General features: G+C 40.1%; 1 protein-coding gene and 1 long non-coding RNA gene across 4 annotated transcripts; one reads left to right on the plus strand and one right to left on the minus strand.

The window, feature by feature from the left end:
* Positions 1 to 361: 361 nt before the first annotated feature.
* LOC127762590 (protein ACTIVITY OF BC1 COMPLEX KINASE 8, chloroplastic) lies at positions 362 to 8074 on the plus strand. Its single transcript, XM_052287080.1, has 20 exons — positions 362 to 1090; positions 2154 to 2289; positions 2805 to 2971; positions 3093 to 3213; positions 3306 to 3406; positions 3554 to 3652; positions 4158 to 4268; positions 4355 to 4434; positions 4526 to 4595; positions 5539 to 5612; positions 5744 to 5813; positions 5897 to 5985; positions 6095 to 6219; positions 6333 to 6413; positions 6495 to 6555; positions 6649 to 6703; positions 6822 to 6920; positions 7040 to 7129; positions 7566 to 7625; positions 7721 to 8074. The coding sequence occupies exons 1-20, from the start codon at positions 362 to 364 to the stop codon at positions 7835 to 7837; spliced, it is 2535 nt and encodes an 844-aa protein (XP_052143040.1). The 3' UTR covers positions 7838 to 8074.
* Positions 8075 to 10865: 2791 nt separating this feature from the next.
* On the minus strand, positions 10866 to 14567 carry LOC127764700 (uncharacterized). Of its 3 annotated transcripts, XR_008015937.1 has the most exons (5): positions 14254 to 14567; positions 14012 to 14070; positions 13803 to 13902; positions 13497 to 13559; positions 10866 to 10952 (listed from the first exon to the last, which is right to left on the minus strand). It is a non-coding gene; the product is annotated as an uncharacterized LOC127764700 (long non-coding RNA). The 3 variants fall into 3 exon arrangements; XR_008015936.1 differs by lacking the exon at positions 10866 to 10952 and having other exon boundaries at positions 13395 to 13550; XR_008015935.1 differs by lacking the exon at positions 10866 to 10952 and having other exon boundaries at positions 13395 to 13559.
* Positions 14568 to 15485: the final 918 nt, after the last annotated feature.

The raw sequence follows: 15485 nt of genomic DNA on the forward strand, positions 1-15485 counted from the left end.
AGGAATAATGTAGGAATGTACATGCAAAACAAAGAATTGGAACACAGGAATTTTTTCTCCACCGAGCTAAACAAAAGAGGATAGAGTAGATGTTTTCATTCCTATGGAATTAGTACATTTTGGAGGATTTTTAGAGGATTGGAATAGTGTTCCTATAGAAAATTTTCCTTTGAATCCTACAAACCGAATACATGAATAGTGCTTATTCCAAAGGAATTGAGATTTCCTTTAGGAATCCTTCAAAACGAATAAGGCCTAAACAAATAATCCGAATAAATCAAACAAAAACAAAACAAAAAAAACTTGAGGCTCTCAGAAGCTTTCCCCGCCACGTGGGCCCCACCCACCTCTTAAGCACCCAATGCCTACCAGCCACGTCGGATCGCCTCATCCTCCGTGCCCCTCCCACGTGTCTCCTCTCCCACCACCTCTCTCCCCCTCGCTTTGGCCTCTTCCCGCTTCCTCGCCTCGTCGGCTTCGCCTCTCCTCTCCACCACTCCCTCCCTCCTCCGCTTCCTCCTCTCGCGGTCTCGCTTCTCGCCGCCGCCGCCGCGCACACGCGGCGCGCCCAAACCCTAGTCCCTCCCTCGCCGCCGCCCTCGCGATGTCGGCCGCGGCCGGGGCGGCCACCCTCGTCGCCTCCTCCGCCTCGCTCTCCGTGCCCGACCACCTCCGCCTCCGCCGGTTCCGCCTCCACCTCCACCCGCGCCCGCCGCCGCCGCATCCCCAGCTCCGGTCCCGCTCCCTCCGGCAGCGCCGCCGCTTCGTGCTCGCCGTGCTGCAGGAGGACCGGTCCCCCTCCGCGCCGGATGAGGAGGCGAGGAGGTACGGGCTCAACGGGAGCGCCCCGAGCAGCGGGGTCGGGTACGACGATGCCGCCGTGGAGGCCTACCTCGGGACCAACGGCAACGGGAGGGGGAACGGTGCGGCGGCGGTGGTGAAGCCCGCCGCGGAGTCACGGAGCAGCGCCGCCTTGGTGTCCGCGGGGCCTGGGCCGGGGGATGATGAGAGGAGGAGGAAGGAGCGGGTGGAGGAGATCGGCAGGGAGGACGCTTGGTTCAAGCAGAGCGGCGGGGATTCCAAGCCCGAGGTGAACTATTCTTATTGTTTTCTTGCCTTTTAGCTCTGCAGCTACATGTGTTGGCCAGCTCCAGTTCCAAGCTAGTGTTCGATCAGAGGGCTGTGCCGTGTTTGAGATATGCAAATGTTTAGCTGCTCCTGATCGAATAAGAGGAGGGAGTATGATCACGCATTCGTGCCATTTTTAGCACAAGGCAAATGTGAAGTACCTACTAAAATTAGCTGGAGTTGGATGTTGCCTTGACTAAAGCAAGAGTTCAGATTGACTTTAGTCGTTTGTTTGTGGTTTTGTTCAAGTTTGGATGTAGTTAAATGTAGCTGTAGCCTGTAGGGACGAGCAAGGCAGGCAATGCCTTATATTTCTTCAGGAAACAAAAAACATTGAGCAGCGTGGCAGAGTTGATGTTTAGTGGGAGAAAAGGTAAAGGGTGTTTGCGACTTGGTAGTGTATTGTGCCATATTGAAAAGATTTTGGAACTTGTTTGCTTTTGGCTTTTGAGACTTTCGTTGCAGTTTTTCCCCCAGTTATCCCCCATTGTTTGTGTTAGTATTGGTACTTGTTTCATCTTCTGACAGAAATACAACTGTTCATTTCAATCAGATGAAGCAAATAACAGTTACTTTGGTGGGAGTGGATTTTGGTCCCTCGAGGAGATGTCCTCTCGTTGTTTGCATGTCACTCAAATAGTTATGGAAAAAATTGAGAAGATGTATTAACATATGATATATCACTCCACAAACATACAAGTTTAAATTCATCTTCTATATCTCGCAACGAAAAAAACAAATTTGACTGCGAATGTAGGTTAACTAGCTGTAGTTTAATTTATTTTTTCGTTGCGAGATGTAGAAGTTGAATTTGAACTTTCATGTTTGTGGAGTGATATATCACATGTTAATATATCTTCTCAAATTTTTTCATAACCATTTGAGTGGCATAAACAACGAGAGGACATCCCCTCGAGGGATCAAAATAGTTTCCCTACTTTGGTCGCCTTTTTTTAGCAAATAAAAGTTACTCTGCGTCATTATTATTGCTTTTCCTTTTGGCGTTGAACATCTAAATCGTGCAGGTGTCAGTCGCTCCTGGAGGTCGCTGGAATCGGTTTAAAACCTATTCGACGATTCAAAGGACGTTGGAAATATGGGGCTTTGTTTTTAAATTTATATTCAGATCTTGGCTCAATAATCAGAAGTTCACTTATCGAGGTCAGTGACTTGTCAAAACAACAAAAATGAACTCCTATAGTATGGTTATATATAACCAAACTGAGGTTCCTGATTTCTATGTTAGTATAATATGTGCTCGGGGAAGAAATTAAAGAGATGAAGGTTTATAATGTTTTTGTTCCTCATGAAAAAGAAAAGAGAGAATGTATTTATGTACTTGTGGAAAAGAACAGGCGACTCAATGTTTTCATGGTGCAGTGTAATCGCATTTACTTTAGTTACTATGATCATAGCATAAGACATTTTCAGAAAATTCACAGACATAATGTAGTTTAGTAAAATTCATCAACCCATAAATCAGTGTATGTTGCATATTAGTCAATGCACCGAACATGTATTTTTCACCCAATGATGATCAGTGAAGTCCTGAATTCTTCTATATGTGCAGTGTAAAATTGTGTGCACGGTACATTACTCTGATCTCATGGAATTATTACCTACATGTTTATGACAATATTGTGTATCTTCATTAACATTTAGAATAATTTCTTCAGGAGGGATGACGGAGGAGAAAAGGGTAATTAGGAGGAAAGTTCTTGCCAAGTGGCTTAAGGAGAGTATTTTGAGACTAGGTCCCACATTTATCAAAATTGGGCAGCAGTTCTCCACCAGAGTGGACATTCTTCCACAGGAATATGTCGACCAGTTATCTGAATTACAGGTCTGTATGTTGAACCTTGTAGATGTGCTTAGACAATTTCTTGATAGAGACCTGCCTCTCAACAGATCTATGTTTATACTCTTTTTCTGGTGGAATACTGGAACCGTTTTCTCTTCTGCAGGACCAAGTTCCTCCATTTCCTTCAGAGACAGCGGTGTCAATTATTGAGGAAGAGCTAGGGGCATCTGTGAATAAGATTTTTGATCGATTTGACTTTGAACCAATAGCTGCTGCTAGCCTCGGTAATAAGCTAACATGATATAATGAGTATTTAACTAAAACTAGAACATTTTTCGTAAGCGACTTGATACTACAATATATCCATTTTTGGCAGGCCAGGTTCATCGGGCATGCTTGAATGGCAAAGAAGTTGTCATCAAAGTGCAAAGGCCTGGTCTGAAGGAGCTATTTGATATTGATCTGAAAAACTTAAGGGTATGTAATTTAAATGCGTGCATATTTCTCCAACATTGTAACACTCTATTGCTGTTAATTACATGCAAAACTGGGGATACTATTATTCTTAATTAAAATATGATTATTTCAATACCATTTGTTGATGAGTCAACTGTTCTGTTCTAGGTAATAGCAGAATACCTTCAGAAAGTGGACCCTAAGTCAGATGGTGCCAAGAGAGACTGGGTTGCTATCTATGATGAGTGCGCATCTGTTTTGTATCAGGTACTAATCATATGTATTAGGATTTTTTTATTAATCTATAGGTTGTTTATATCCTAGACCTTTAACCTCCTAGATAGTTAATCTCCTATGACCTTTGGTCTTGTGTAACTCACTAGCTTTGATTGTAACTCAACTATTTATATGAGAGATCACCTCCCCGCTTGGACTGAGGCATCTATTCCACTTTCTCTACAATATGATTCTCTTTTTAGCAAATTATAAATTATTCAAAAACCAAAAAAAAAGTGTATTGCTAATCCGCTGCCATTGGCAATATATTAGTGTGAGGCTCAGGCATGAACTTAGAATATGGATTTCTTGAATTTGGCATTATTTTGTACGGGAATGCATTTTATCATGCTCTCTCTTACTCTGAGTTATTCACATCGTCATATATGTCAGATTATGTTAGATAAATTCTTGTAAGTCAGCCATTTGACCTTTGGTATTTCTGCTGGTAAAGAAGTCATATGTTCTAATCAGCCCATGGAATTGTGGTTTTCAGGAAATAGACTATACAAAGGAAGCATTTAATGCTGAAAAATTTTCTGAAAACTTCAAAAATATGGATTATGTGAAGGTTCCAGAGATTTTGTGGGAGTATACTACACCTCAGGTTCCTACTATCCAGAGACTTGTAAAATAGAATATCGAGTAGCATAGAATAGAATATAACACTATATATTTCTGTCCTCTATGCAGGTCTTAACAATGGAATACGTCCCAGGAATCAAGATAAATAGGATAAAGCAGCTAGATAAGTTAGGAGTTGATCGGAAAAGGTATGTGTGCTGTATGCTGGTGAGCCATAGCTTCAGTTTGCTTTACCAATTGACATTGGTTGCTTATTATCCCTCCTTGAACCCCTCTCAGGTTAGGTCGGTATGCTGTTGAGTCGTACCTGGAGCAGATCTTATCTCATGGATTTTTCCATGCAGATCCGGTCAGTTGTACTGTATATTTTTCAAAAGCAATGCTGTAGTTGTTTGTCCTGTTATGGTTATTTCTTACTTTTACATTATTCTATTCTTGCACTAGACTGTGCAAATGAATCATGAAGATGATTCTGCACTGAGAGAAGCTATATCATCTTTTGACGTAGGGAGAAACTACTCTCTCCGGTCGTAAATATTTGGCGTTTAAGACAAGATCTGGTCAAACTCAAATTTTCGAGTAGCAATATTTTATTCGATGTTTAGTTTTAAAAAATAGAAATGGTAATACATAGACTTACCTTGAAGAGTACTATATAATATGATTAAGTTGTTGGATTTTATAAACTCATGCTAATACGAAATTGATGGTCGGAATTTTAAAAGTTTGACCAAATATTGTCCTAAACGTCAAATATTTATGAATAGAGTTAGTTCGGTGTATATCATTGTAGTTCTGAGATCTATCCCTGCTACTGGGCCTTTGCAAGGTGGTATATGCTTAATTTGTTAAAAGTTGTGTAACCCTGTAAGTCTGTAACCTCAGCTGTACATGCTTCAGCTACATGCGCATGAACTATAGGCTTAGAGATTTGTTCCGGTCCAATAAAAAGTACCTCAAGGTACCGGTACCTCATAGTACTAAATCGTTTACAATCGTTGGATCTAACAATTCCCATCCTGCTCAGCTAGATCCAACTATCGGAAACAATTCGGTACCGTGAGGTACCAGTATCTCGAGGTACTTTTTGTTGGACCGGAGCAAATCTCATAGGCTTAATGAGCAATATGCTATTGCCTCCGGCATTACAAATTTCATGGCACATAATCATTCTTTTGTCCTTTTCCTCCTTTTTAATTTCTCAATTCAATGCAGCTGTGATGCTCCTTTTAAGAAGCTACTTTTTTAAAAATAAACAACTTTTAAAAAATCTAATATAGATTTCTTTACAGCATCCAGGAAATATTGCTGTTGATGATGTCAACGGTGGGAGGCTTATCTTCTACGACTTTGGAATGATGGGAAGGTTACATCTGATATCTTTGTTTGTTTCCATAAACTTCCATTCAGTTAAAAGTTGTGCAATAGTATGTTTTTCCTTGAGTAGTTACAGGGTTGCAGAACGTTTAATCTGACCTTCACTCTTCTTACTTTCAGCATTAGTCCAAATATCCGGGAAGGGTTGCTCGAAGCATTCTATGGAGTTTATGAAAAAGATCCTGATAAAGTATGTTTGTCTGGGCATAACCTTCAAAAGTATAACTTAAATACCTTAAGTTCTGCAAAACATCCAATAATAAATTCCTGCAGGTGCTTCAATCAATGATTCAAATGGGTGTCCTTGTTCCTACTGGAGATATGACGGCTGTCAGAAGAACAGCTCAATTTTTCCTTGATAGGTAATAATTTTGTTCTGAGAGGATATTCTTCGTAATTACCTATATACCTCGAGTTTCTTGAGTGAGGTGAACTACTGTAACACTTGGCTTCACTTTGTTGTGTGTATAGCTTCGAAGAGCGTTTAGCAGCACAAAGGAAAGAAAGAGAGATGGCGACTGAGGAACTTGGATTTAAGAAGCAATTAACTAAGGAGGAGAAGTTTGAAAAGAAGAAGCAAAGGCTTGCTGCTATCGGTAATGAGTCAATAGATTCTGCAGCCTATTAGAGAACATGATAAAAGTAAATGTGTCAAGGTGTATGTATTTCGACCGGTTGCTTTCTGTTTACTTGAAACAAAATTTTGCAGGAGAGGATCTTTTGTCAATTGCTGCTGATCAACCATTTCGATTTCCTGCCACCTTTACTTTTGTGGTCAGAGCATTCTCCGGTATGATATGCAATAATTTGTGTACAAGAAACGTGGTTGTGACATAATGCCATGGTTCCTCATTCTCCATTCTGTGTGCAGTACTAGATGGTATCGGGAAGGGCCTTGATCCTAGATTTGATATCACAGAGATTGCTAAACCGTGAGTATTTTTCTCCTTCAAGAGTTTTGTTTTCTTATTTAAGTTTCAAGTTGCAATTTGGGTTCTGACTTGATACATCCAACGAATTGCTAGATATGCTATGGAGTTGCTTAGATTTAATGAAGCTGGAGTTGAAGTTATTGTAAAGGCAAGTTTTCATCTTTGGTCCATAGATTTAATACCTTATTTGATGGCACATCTTCTAATATGACTATGCATGTTCAGACTTGAGAGTTTTAAGCGCTCTTGGTTTTATTTTACCTCAGGATGCGAGGAAGAGATGGGAAAGGCAGTCCCGTGCATTCTACAATTTATTTCGCCAGCCCGACAGAGTTGAAAAGCTTGCGCAAATCATTGAGCGTTTGGTAAAAAACACGTTTTCTCCATTATTTTCTGCAGTTTGCTGGTTTTGTTTGTAGAACTGTCGTAGATAATTGCCTCTTTCTTTTTCTTTTTTTCTCTTTTTTTTTTTTGGCTTTTGCAGGAGCAAGGTGATCTCAAGCTTCGTGTCAGAACATTGGAGTCAGAAAGAGCATTCCAAAGAGTTGCAGCTGCACAGAAAACAATTGGATATGTGAGTTCAGAATTGTTGATGAATGGTTTACTTTTTGTATTTCACTATGCTAGTACAGGAAAAAAATGCAAGGTTTTTCTTGGACCGAGTTAGTTGGAACTGGTGCAGATAATAAATTTTGTGCCGAAACATCTTTAGAGATTAACCTAGGGTGCTTCTGTTTAAAGGGGAAAAATGTTTGGTTGGGTAGAACAGCCTTTAAATTATGAGAAAATCCAAGAAATACCATTTACAAGTACTCACTTCCAATAAATGAGTGTCAATCCTTGTTTCGTTTTTCGTATAAAAAAACTCAAAAAAGTTGTCATGAGCTCTGCCTTCTCTATTAAGAGGATCCTAGTTTCTTGAATAAAACCGTCTTAAGTGTTTTGAGTAATGCACATCACCGTCTTATGGTTTGTTTTGAAATGGTGAAATCTGCTTGCGCATCACGCAGGGAGTTGCCGCAGGTAGTTTGGTAAACCTCGCCACCGTTCTCTACCTCAATTCAATCCGGGTAAGTTACCAAGTTTCCAAACAAGCCATGTTCATCTTTTTCATCAGATTACTCTTGCACAGCTGTTTCACTGCACCTTCAATCATCCACTGCAGTTGCCAGCGACCATAGCATACTCTCTCTGCGCGTTCTTCGGCCTACAAGTCCTTGTCGGCCTTTTGAAGGTCAAGAAGTTGGATCAACAGGAGAGACTGATAACCGGCACTGCTTGAGTCCGGGCATAAACTGGTGAGAGCTGACCCGTGATTTTTTTGGTGTCATCCACAGCGGCTATATATCTTCCCCGTTTTTTGTTTCTTTCTGTCCAAATTTTAGATCCCCTACACGTTGTAGCATAGCCATCGGTGTACGATAACTGTATATGTAGATGCGGTGAATAGATGAAAATGTACATAGTGTACAATAGACATTCACTGAGGTGTTAAGGTGCTTTTGTGGTTGCAATTCAATCTTAAATCTCTCAGATGAAATGAGATGAATGGACTAGAGGAAGTAATAGATGCGATGCAATACGGGTTTGTTTGGTTTGCTACCATGTCAAAATGTTAGTGATGTCAAAACCTAAACAAGTTTTTGTAGTGCCAACATCTTGTCTGATTGTGTATGTTATCGGTATATTCCGATAGCAAATCAAACATTATCAAAAGTACTATTCAAAGTGTCAGTAATAAGGGCACAATTTGATCGACTTCAAACAAAATTGACCCGTACATGTCCTCTATTGAATTTCACACATCAAATTTGTGGCCCAAGCCCAAATGAGGCACGTTCGTTCCGGCCCAAAGTCATTTGTTTCTGCTCTCATAATCAGATGCTGCAACCTGAACTAAAAATGCTAGCTTAGCTAGCTAGCTTTAATCACATTTCCTGAGTTAATGATGTGATGTCCTGAAAAAAAAAGGGAGGAGTCTCGGTTGCAAGAATAGTTAATTAGAGGAGCTGGATTCTAGTCGACGGGGAGGAATCTTCAGCTCTATACTAAACTAGATTTGACCCGGTGTTCACTATTATTGGCTACTTCCAATATTAATCAATTCATACCGATACATGCACCTGTGATCTTGGACATATTTTTTATTGCAGCAAACTACGGCAGGTGACGTAGTAGGTTTGTTTCCTGGCCATGCACCGTGTTTCATGGTTACTTGTACCATGCTCTTCTGTGTGCTGCACATCTAGAGCAAGTTTTGTGTAGCTGTTGATCTTATCGTTTTAACGGCAAGTCAACATGTATCTTCAACTATTGGAGCCCAGAGATCACAACCAACAAAACAAAAGAAGCCAATCTAGATTATTACACAACCAGATCAACATTTTTGGGTAATGACCTGTCTTCGTACTGTACGAGGCAAATGAACTTTTTTGGGTAAGACAAATTCTATAGTGGCTTCAATTCTACTAGTGGTAAAATCAATATTGACTTTTTTTCTCATCTATCATATCTATATCTATATTACTGCATCAACAACCATAGTAGAATCATTTTTCTATTAATAGTAAAACTCAGAAAATATTGGTAAAGAACGTTTCTAGTAATAATTCGGGTCATAAAATATTATGAGTAAAAACCACCAAAATTTCTGGTAAATATTTATGTGCCATGCAAGATCATTAACTCTTTAAAAAATATATCAAGGTCATGAACCTGCTATATACTTAGGTGAAACCCCCAGTTTTCCCACGTATTGCTCCAAGAGTTTCATGTGATAACAATAAGTAAAAATAATGTGTAAGATAGCTAGACAGCATAAGTTGATGTGGTCTACAATAATTTAAATAGTATATATATTGATGATTCAAATGTAAAAGTAAAGTGATGTGGCTTTATGAGAGAAGAAAATGAGTGAGATAATTTAGACCATAGATTAATTATGTAAGGGTTAAAAATAATTAAGATGATATGACTTAATGAGAGAAGAGAAGAAGGGAGATAATTTGAACAATAGATTAATCATCTAAGGGTTACAAATAATTGATGTGATATGGTTTAATGATTTAAGAGAGAAATAACATTCCCTAAGTGAGGATAAATTATATAGGTATATAGGATATCATAAAAAATGATGGGGAGGGATATTGAAATATTATGTAAATTATATGGGATGATGATTTATAACATACTTGTATTCTAAAGCTGTAAAGTTTAATAAATTATAGATTATAGATAATATAGCGTGCTTGCATGATGTTTTAAGATGTCATAATTGTTAGTAGATAATTATGTGGCATCTTTGCATGTTGAGCTTTAAAATTTAGTGGGTTGTAACTTTATAATGTGAATTATGTGGGATGATGATTTAACATACTTGTATTTTAAAGCTTTAAAATTTGATAAATTAGAGACTTATATATAATATAGCATGTTTGCATGATCTTTAAGATATAGCAATTGTTAGTGAATGATGATATGATATTTTTGCATGTTAAGGTTTAGTATTCAGTAACTTTACATTAAGATAGGATACGGTGATATAGAGTTTCACCGGTGTGAAAAAAAAATACAATGCCTGTATTGTTTTCTTTAATTAGGACGAGATTGATTACTTCACCTACCTTTGTTTATTTTTTTTTGTTTCCGACGAGAAGTTCAACCTATGCCAAACAGAAACTAATCTCTCGTTTTCAAGATAATAATAAAACAATTAGTTGAACAATGCACACGCTACGCACCAAAAATTATACAGAGCTTTCGAACCAACTCTCCGCAGAAAAACAACCGGGCGAAACTACTCTTTCCGAAACTTGAAGAGTTATTTTGCCCACAGAATCGTAAATAACAATTTGCTCACCCTATCGAAGTAATGGCCAGATGAGAAATTTGTCACCGTCAGCTCGCAAAGTTTCGCCTAAATAAGTTAAGAAAGGACACACAAAAATCCTAAATTAATCTCCATGATTGGATGTCGCTATAGCACCCTGCTGTTGCACGATTTAATCGACTAGGAAAATATAACGTGTTGTCTCATAAGCACTGTGATAAGCCACTCTCTCCCAAAATAAAAATTGGGCTAATCAAACCAGACCAAATCCAAGCAAAAGCTCTCATACGCAGCGCACCGTTTCTACCCTTTTGCTTATCACCAAAAGGCAAAAAATCTGGCGCTCGCCGCGCCTTTCCGCTGTCCCCGGCGATGTACACACAAAATAAACCTTACTGGTTTAATCAAACTTACGTAATGAGAGATTAATTATACACTAATCGTTCATCCGAAAGGAGAGATTACATACTAATTAATTAATCGCCAACTTAATTAAATAGCTTCATTACGTGCAGTCTAGCTGGAGCTTTAATCGTCTCCCGTTTTCCTCGAGCAATGCATGCATGACCTGTTAATTACGTGGACGGCAACTTGTTTAGTTGTACAAATTACAATGGCGATTAATTAGTCACAATATGTACTAGTACTACCAACCCTACGTCACTCCATCACTCGCCGATGAATTGTTTATCTCTCGCCACCGAAACCGCCGATTCCGATGGTTTCCCGCTGGGTAACATGCCCCATGTATGATTAGGATTTAGGCAGCTAATTAATCTAGGTGTGCGTGTAATCGCACATCTCGCTGCAACCCCCCCCCCCCCCCCCCCCCACCAATGCAAACATCTTGGACCGTAGCTAATGTTGTTATATACTAATCCCTCCATCTACTTTTGATACTTATATTTTTAAATCTGAAAAATTCATTTTTGATAGGCATATTTTAATTCAACAACCTATTATCTTAATGATTTTCTCGGATTTAATGCATGACTCTCTATTCTTCCACACATGATTGGCTACGTGGGCATTGATAAATGTAAATATTAATGAATCGCTTGTTTACGAGGAATGACTAGTAGTATGTTTAATAGAATGATAAGTAGAATTACTTATCCTTTGTCTGTGTGTCAAGATGAAATATGCTATCAAAAGTAGATAGAGGAAGTAGTACATTATATTGTAGTAGCTCCATGCTAATTGCCATGCTTACAAGTTAAGTTGTCATGTGTCATCTAATCAATCTTAGGTCCTGTTTAGAAGCTTTTGACAACTGCAACTTTTTTCTAAAGAATTTTCAGCCCTCCTTAACAGTTTAGATTTTTATGAAGATCCTAAGAATTGAAGTTATAAAGTTTAGAAAATAAATTAAAGCCGGAAGCTGAAAATCTATTTTTTTTCCTGATGCTTACCAGTGGCTACCCACCCCAGAATCTCAAGCCTTCCGAACAAGAACTTAAGTACCCTTCTGACATGTGGGCCACAGGGATATACGGAATCTGTTACACCTAACATGTCACTATGCCGGTGATGCTAATTAACTTTGGCAGCTAGCTAACTTGTATGAGCTTGTGCTTGATGTACGTGGAGCATTTTGGATGCTTAATTATTAGAGATGCAGTTGCAGGCGTTGATAGTTGAGCAAGGAGCTTATATATTCAGAGAAACCTTTGTGCCGGGCCAATTTGCTGTTGCTTGCGTCACAGACTCGCAAGTAGGGTGGTTTATTCTTAATTGCTCCCGGGGTTTTTTTAAAAGGCATATGTGGAGAAGCAAACTTGTCCTTTTGAATCTGGATGGAAGAATCCTTCCTAGCTCCCAATGGTGCAGTCCAAAAGATCATGATGACACTGCATCCGTTTCTTAATCGGAGTAGCACTAACTAATTAATTACAGTAACTAATTAATTTATTACATATTGTCGTCGCCTTAACAACCCATTTAGCATCATGTCTCTAGCTTCTATTGAAGCTTCGAGGAAAAATGGTACCCCCTGATTGAGTGTCTGGCACTGAGCTTTTGTACTGTAGAAAATATGGAGGAAATTGCACAATTCTATTATGGTTTGATCTATAGTTATGTACATCAACAAGTACTTATCTAGATGTAAGTATCCAGAAATAAAGTCTTTTTTTGACGGAGTTAGTATGTTTTCCTGAACTCAAATTTCTTTGTTTGTCAAGAACTTAATTCAAAATTTGGCATTTTCAGTTATTGGCAACTCAAGTTGAACACTTGGCATTATAGAAAATCAACAGGGTAGCTCTGCATCTATACAACTGTGAAACAAGCAGATCAAGCAGGTGTAAACAATAATACTCTGAATCAAGTGTCCACTTTGCACAAGCGGGTTTCTTTTGGTGCAGACATCTGGTAGGCGTACAGCCAACACTACTAGTAGTAAATTAAGGAAAGGATCTAGGATGATGGAAGTCCGGCAGGGTCTAGATCAGGGTTCAGTGCATCAGAAAATGGCATACCTTTTGGCTTTTGCACCCTGTGGCCTAGTGGCATCACGTCAGTTACAGGTATTTATTGGTAAAGCACCAGCATTTTAATCTGGATTAGTGGCTACAATCAGCAACCAATACCTAACAGGCTACCACACTATTTTCATGGCTGCTAGTGAAATTGCTAGTAGTGCCCTATTTGGTAAATTCTTTCTACCTCTTATATTTCCTTATTCACCTCTTCTTCTCTCAATGATACTATGTTACGTCAGAAAAAGAGATGCTGCTAACTTTTGTATTTTTTTTGCCGAATAGTTCAGCTCTCAGCTCCTTTTTACTGTTGAATGATGTGCTAATGCGCAATGAGTAAGAAAACGGATGCTCATGCTAACGCAAAACGGCTCCTGTCATAGATAGTTAAGTGGTGTACTCAAATGTGAAATAGAAGATATTTTTTCTGTCCCATAAAAAACCAACATAGTACTGGGTGTGACACAACCTATTACAACGAATTTAGACATACATTTGTCTATATTAGTTGTACTAGAATATGTCACATCTAGTTCTAGATTTACTTTTTGGGGATGGAGGGAGTAGGTGTTTTTAAGATTATATATAAAGGCAGTGACAATTCACAGATGTGCTGTATTCAAACATTTTACCTCACAAGACGATTATGCTTCTTTCTTCATCCATTCGAGCTCTCGCCTTCTCGCCTACAGGAGCTTTCATTACAAACAGAGTGAAAATCCTGGTGAATTTTTTTTAACATGAAACGTCAAACGTGATTACGTGACAAACATTATAGCAAAATAGATGATGTCAATAATAACTATCGTAAAGAAAGAACAATACTCCGTCAACCTTCCGTATGCGTACCGGATCTTGATCTCATTGGCCGAGGGTATTCCACTTTTCACGCTGGTAAAAACCACAAAAACACGTGAAATTAAAAGATTAATTTTCACCTGATGTGCAATGCAGCTTCGATCGGTGACCTTTGAATTCGTTGCTGCTCTCTCGCACAAGTAAACGGCTTCGTTATCGATCACCAAACCTCGCTGAACCCTGACAAGCAAGAACCAATCATTAGCGCCGGTTTAATTTAGCAGCATTTAGCCCTTGTATTTTTCATTTTTTTTCCGGGCCTAATTACGTGTTGACCCGAGCAACTTACCTCGCTCCGATTGGACGTACGGTCAGATCGAGAAGAGCATCAAGCTACTCCCTCCGTCCCTAAAAAATCAATTTTGCATGTCCATATTCATAGCAAAAAATTAGTTCTTTTTGGGACCAAAGGAGTAGATGGCAAGAACTGCTAACCCTTGAAATTAAGGGCAAAAAATTTTAGAAAAAAACATTCCAAAAACATTTTAATTTGGTGGTGAAAAGGGAAGGGAAAAAGAAAACCTATCTTACTTGCATTTTCCGGCGAGGGAGGGAGAGAGCCCCCGAAAGCGACCGGCGGCGGCCGCGTCTCCGCCCGTCCCACCGGCCGCCGGCGACGACGACGACGAGTCCCGCCACCGCTAACGTCACCTCCACCACCAACCCCACCCCCCTCTCCACGGCCGTACTGCCCGGCATGGCCGGGATCCATCGGTCGATCAAGTCAAGAGCGCGCGAGAGGCCGCCGTGGGTGGGCCCCACCGGCGGCGAGTGGCGGCGCTCCACGCGGCGGCCGGCGAGAGGCCCGCTTTCGTCGCCTTCCGCCCAGTTGTGGTGGGCGTGGGGCCCACAGGGGCGTCACCTTGGAATCCTAGTGCAAGAGATTCCTATACGGTCACTGACAAGTGGGGCATGGCACGGCGTGGGCCACCCCTGTCGGTGGGCCGCGCGTGTGGTGGTAGGGGTGCTCCGGTGGGTGGGGAGGCCCTATGTTTTTCTTTTTAACGGGGCGCGCGCCTCGGGCGCGTGAACGGCACGTCCAGAGCCGGTGGGGCCGGAGCCGAGCCGAGCCGCTCCCCCACACTGAGCCGAGCTGTACAGCCGATGAGCCGCGGCTCATCCTGCCAGGAGCACATCAATCCATCAGTGGAAAGAAGAAGCGACGCAAGGCAATTATTTGCGGCACCACCATGATTTGGGAGAAATTATGGGGGGCAGTGGGCGACACTATGTCAGTAGTCACCAATCAGGATTCTATTCGATATATAAATGGGATGGAAGCATAAACAAATTTTTGTGTTGAAATGTCTTAGACATCTTTGAGAGAAAGGGTGCATGTTTGGACATAAATGGAGTTAATCCTAGGAAAAGTAGCTTTTGTAAGGGTCCTAAGGGATCATGGCATGAAGAGAATCTATTATGCTCCTTTTTATTTAGTTTGGATGGATATTTTATCTTCCTGCAATCATCCAATACAAATTTGGAATTATTATGCTCAACTCACCTTAGCAGTTCTTTTTTCAAAACACGCACAGTACAAACGGATACGCTCTGAACACGTAATTATCCCTACAAACGTGCACGCATATACACCATACTTCTATGAGCACCATCAGTATATGTTGATATTGATAAAGTCATTATAGATGCTTATCACTAAAATAATAGTTAGCCGTATATCCAAACACCCGTATCAAGATTAGAACTTAAACCAAGTGAACATGTTTCACTAAAAAGAACATAAATAGTTGAGCTATTCTCAC

This window comes from Oryza glaberrima, chromosome 2, assembly GCF_000147395.1.
Source record: "Oryza glaberrima chromosome 2, OglaRS2, whole genome shotgun sequence".
Taxonomy (NCBI): Eukaryota; Viridiplantae; Streptophyta; class Magnoliopsida; order Poales; family Poaceae; genus Oryza; species Oryza glaberrima.

Coding starts and splice junctions, on each gene's coding strand:
- LOC127762590 (XM_052287080.1), top strand. CDS start 362: ATGCCTACCAGCCACGTCGGATCGCCTCATCCTCCGTGCCCCTCCCAC. Junction 5,814..5,896: donor ATGAAAAAGATCCTGATAAA/GTATGTTTGTCT, acceptor AAATTCCTGCAG/GTGCTTCAATCAATGATTCA. Junction 6,220..6,332: donor GCAAAGGCTTGCTGCTATCG/GTAATGAGTCAA, acceptor AAAATTTTGCAG/GAGAGGATCTTTTGTCAATT.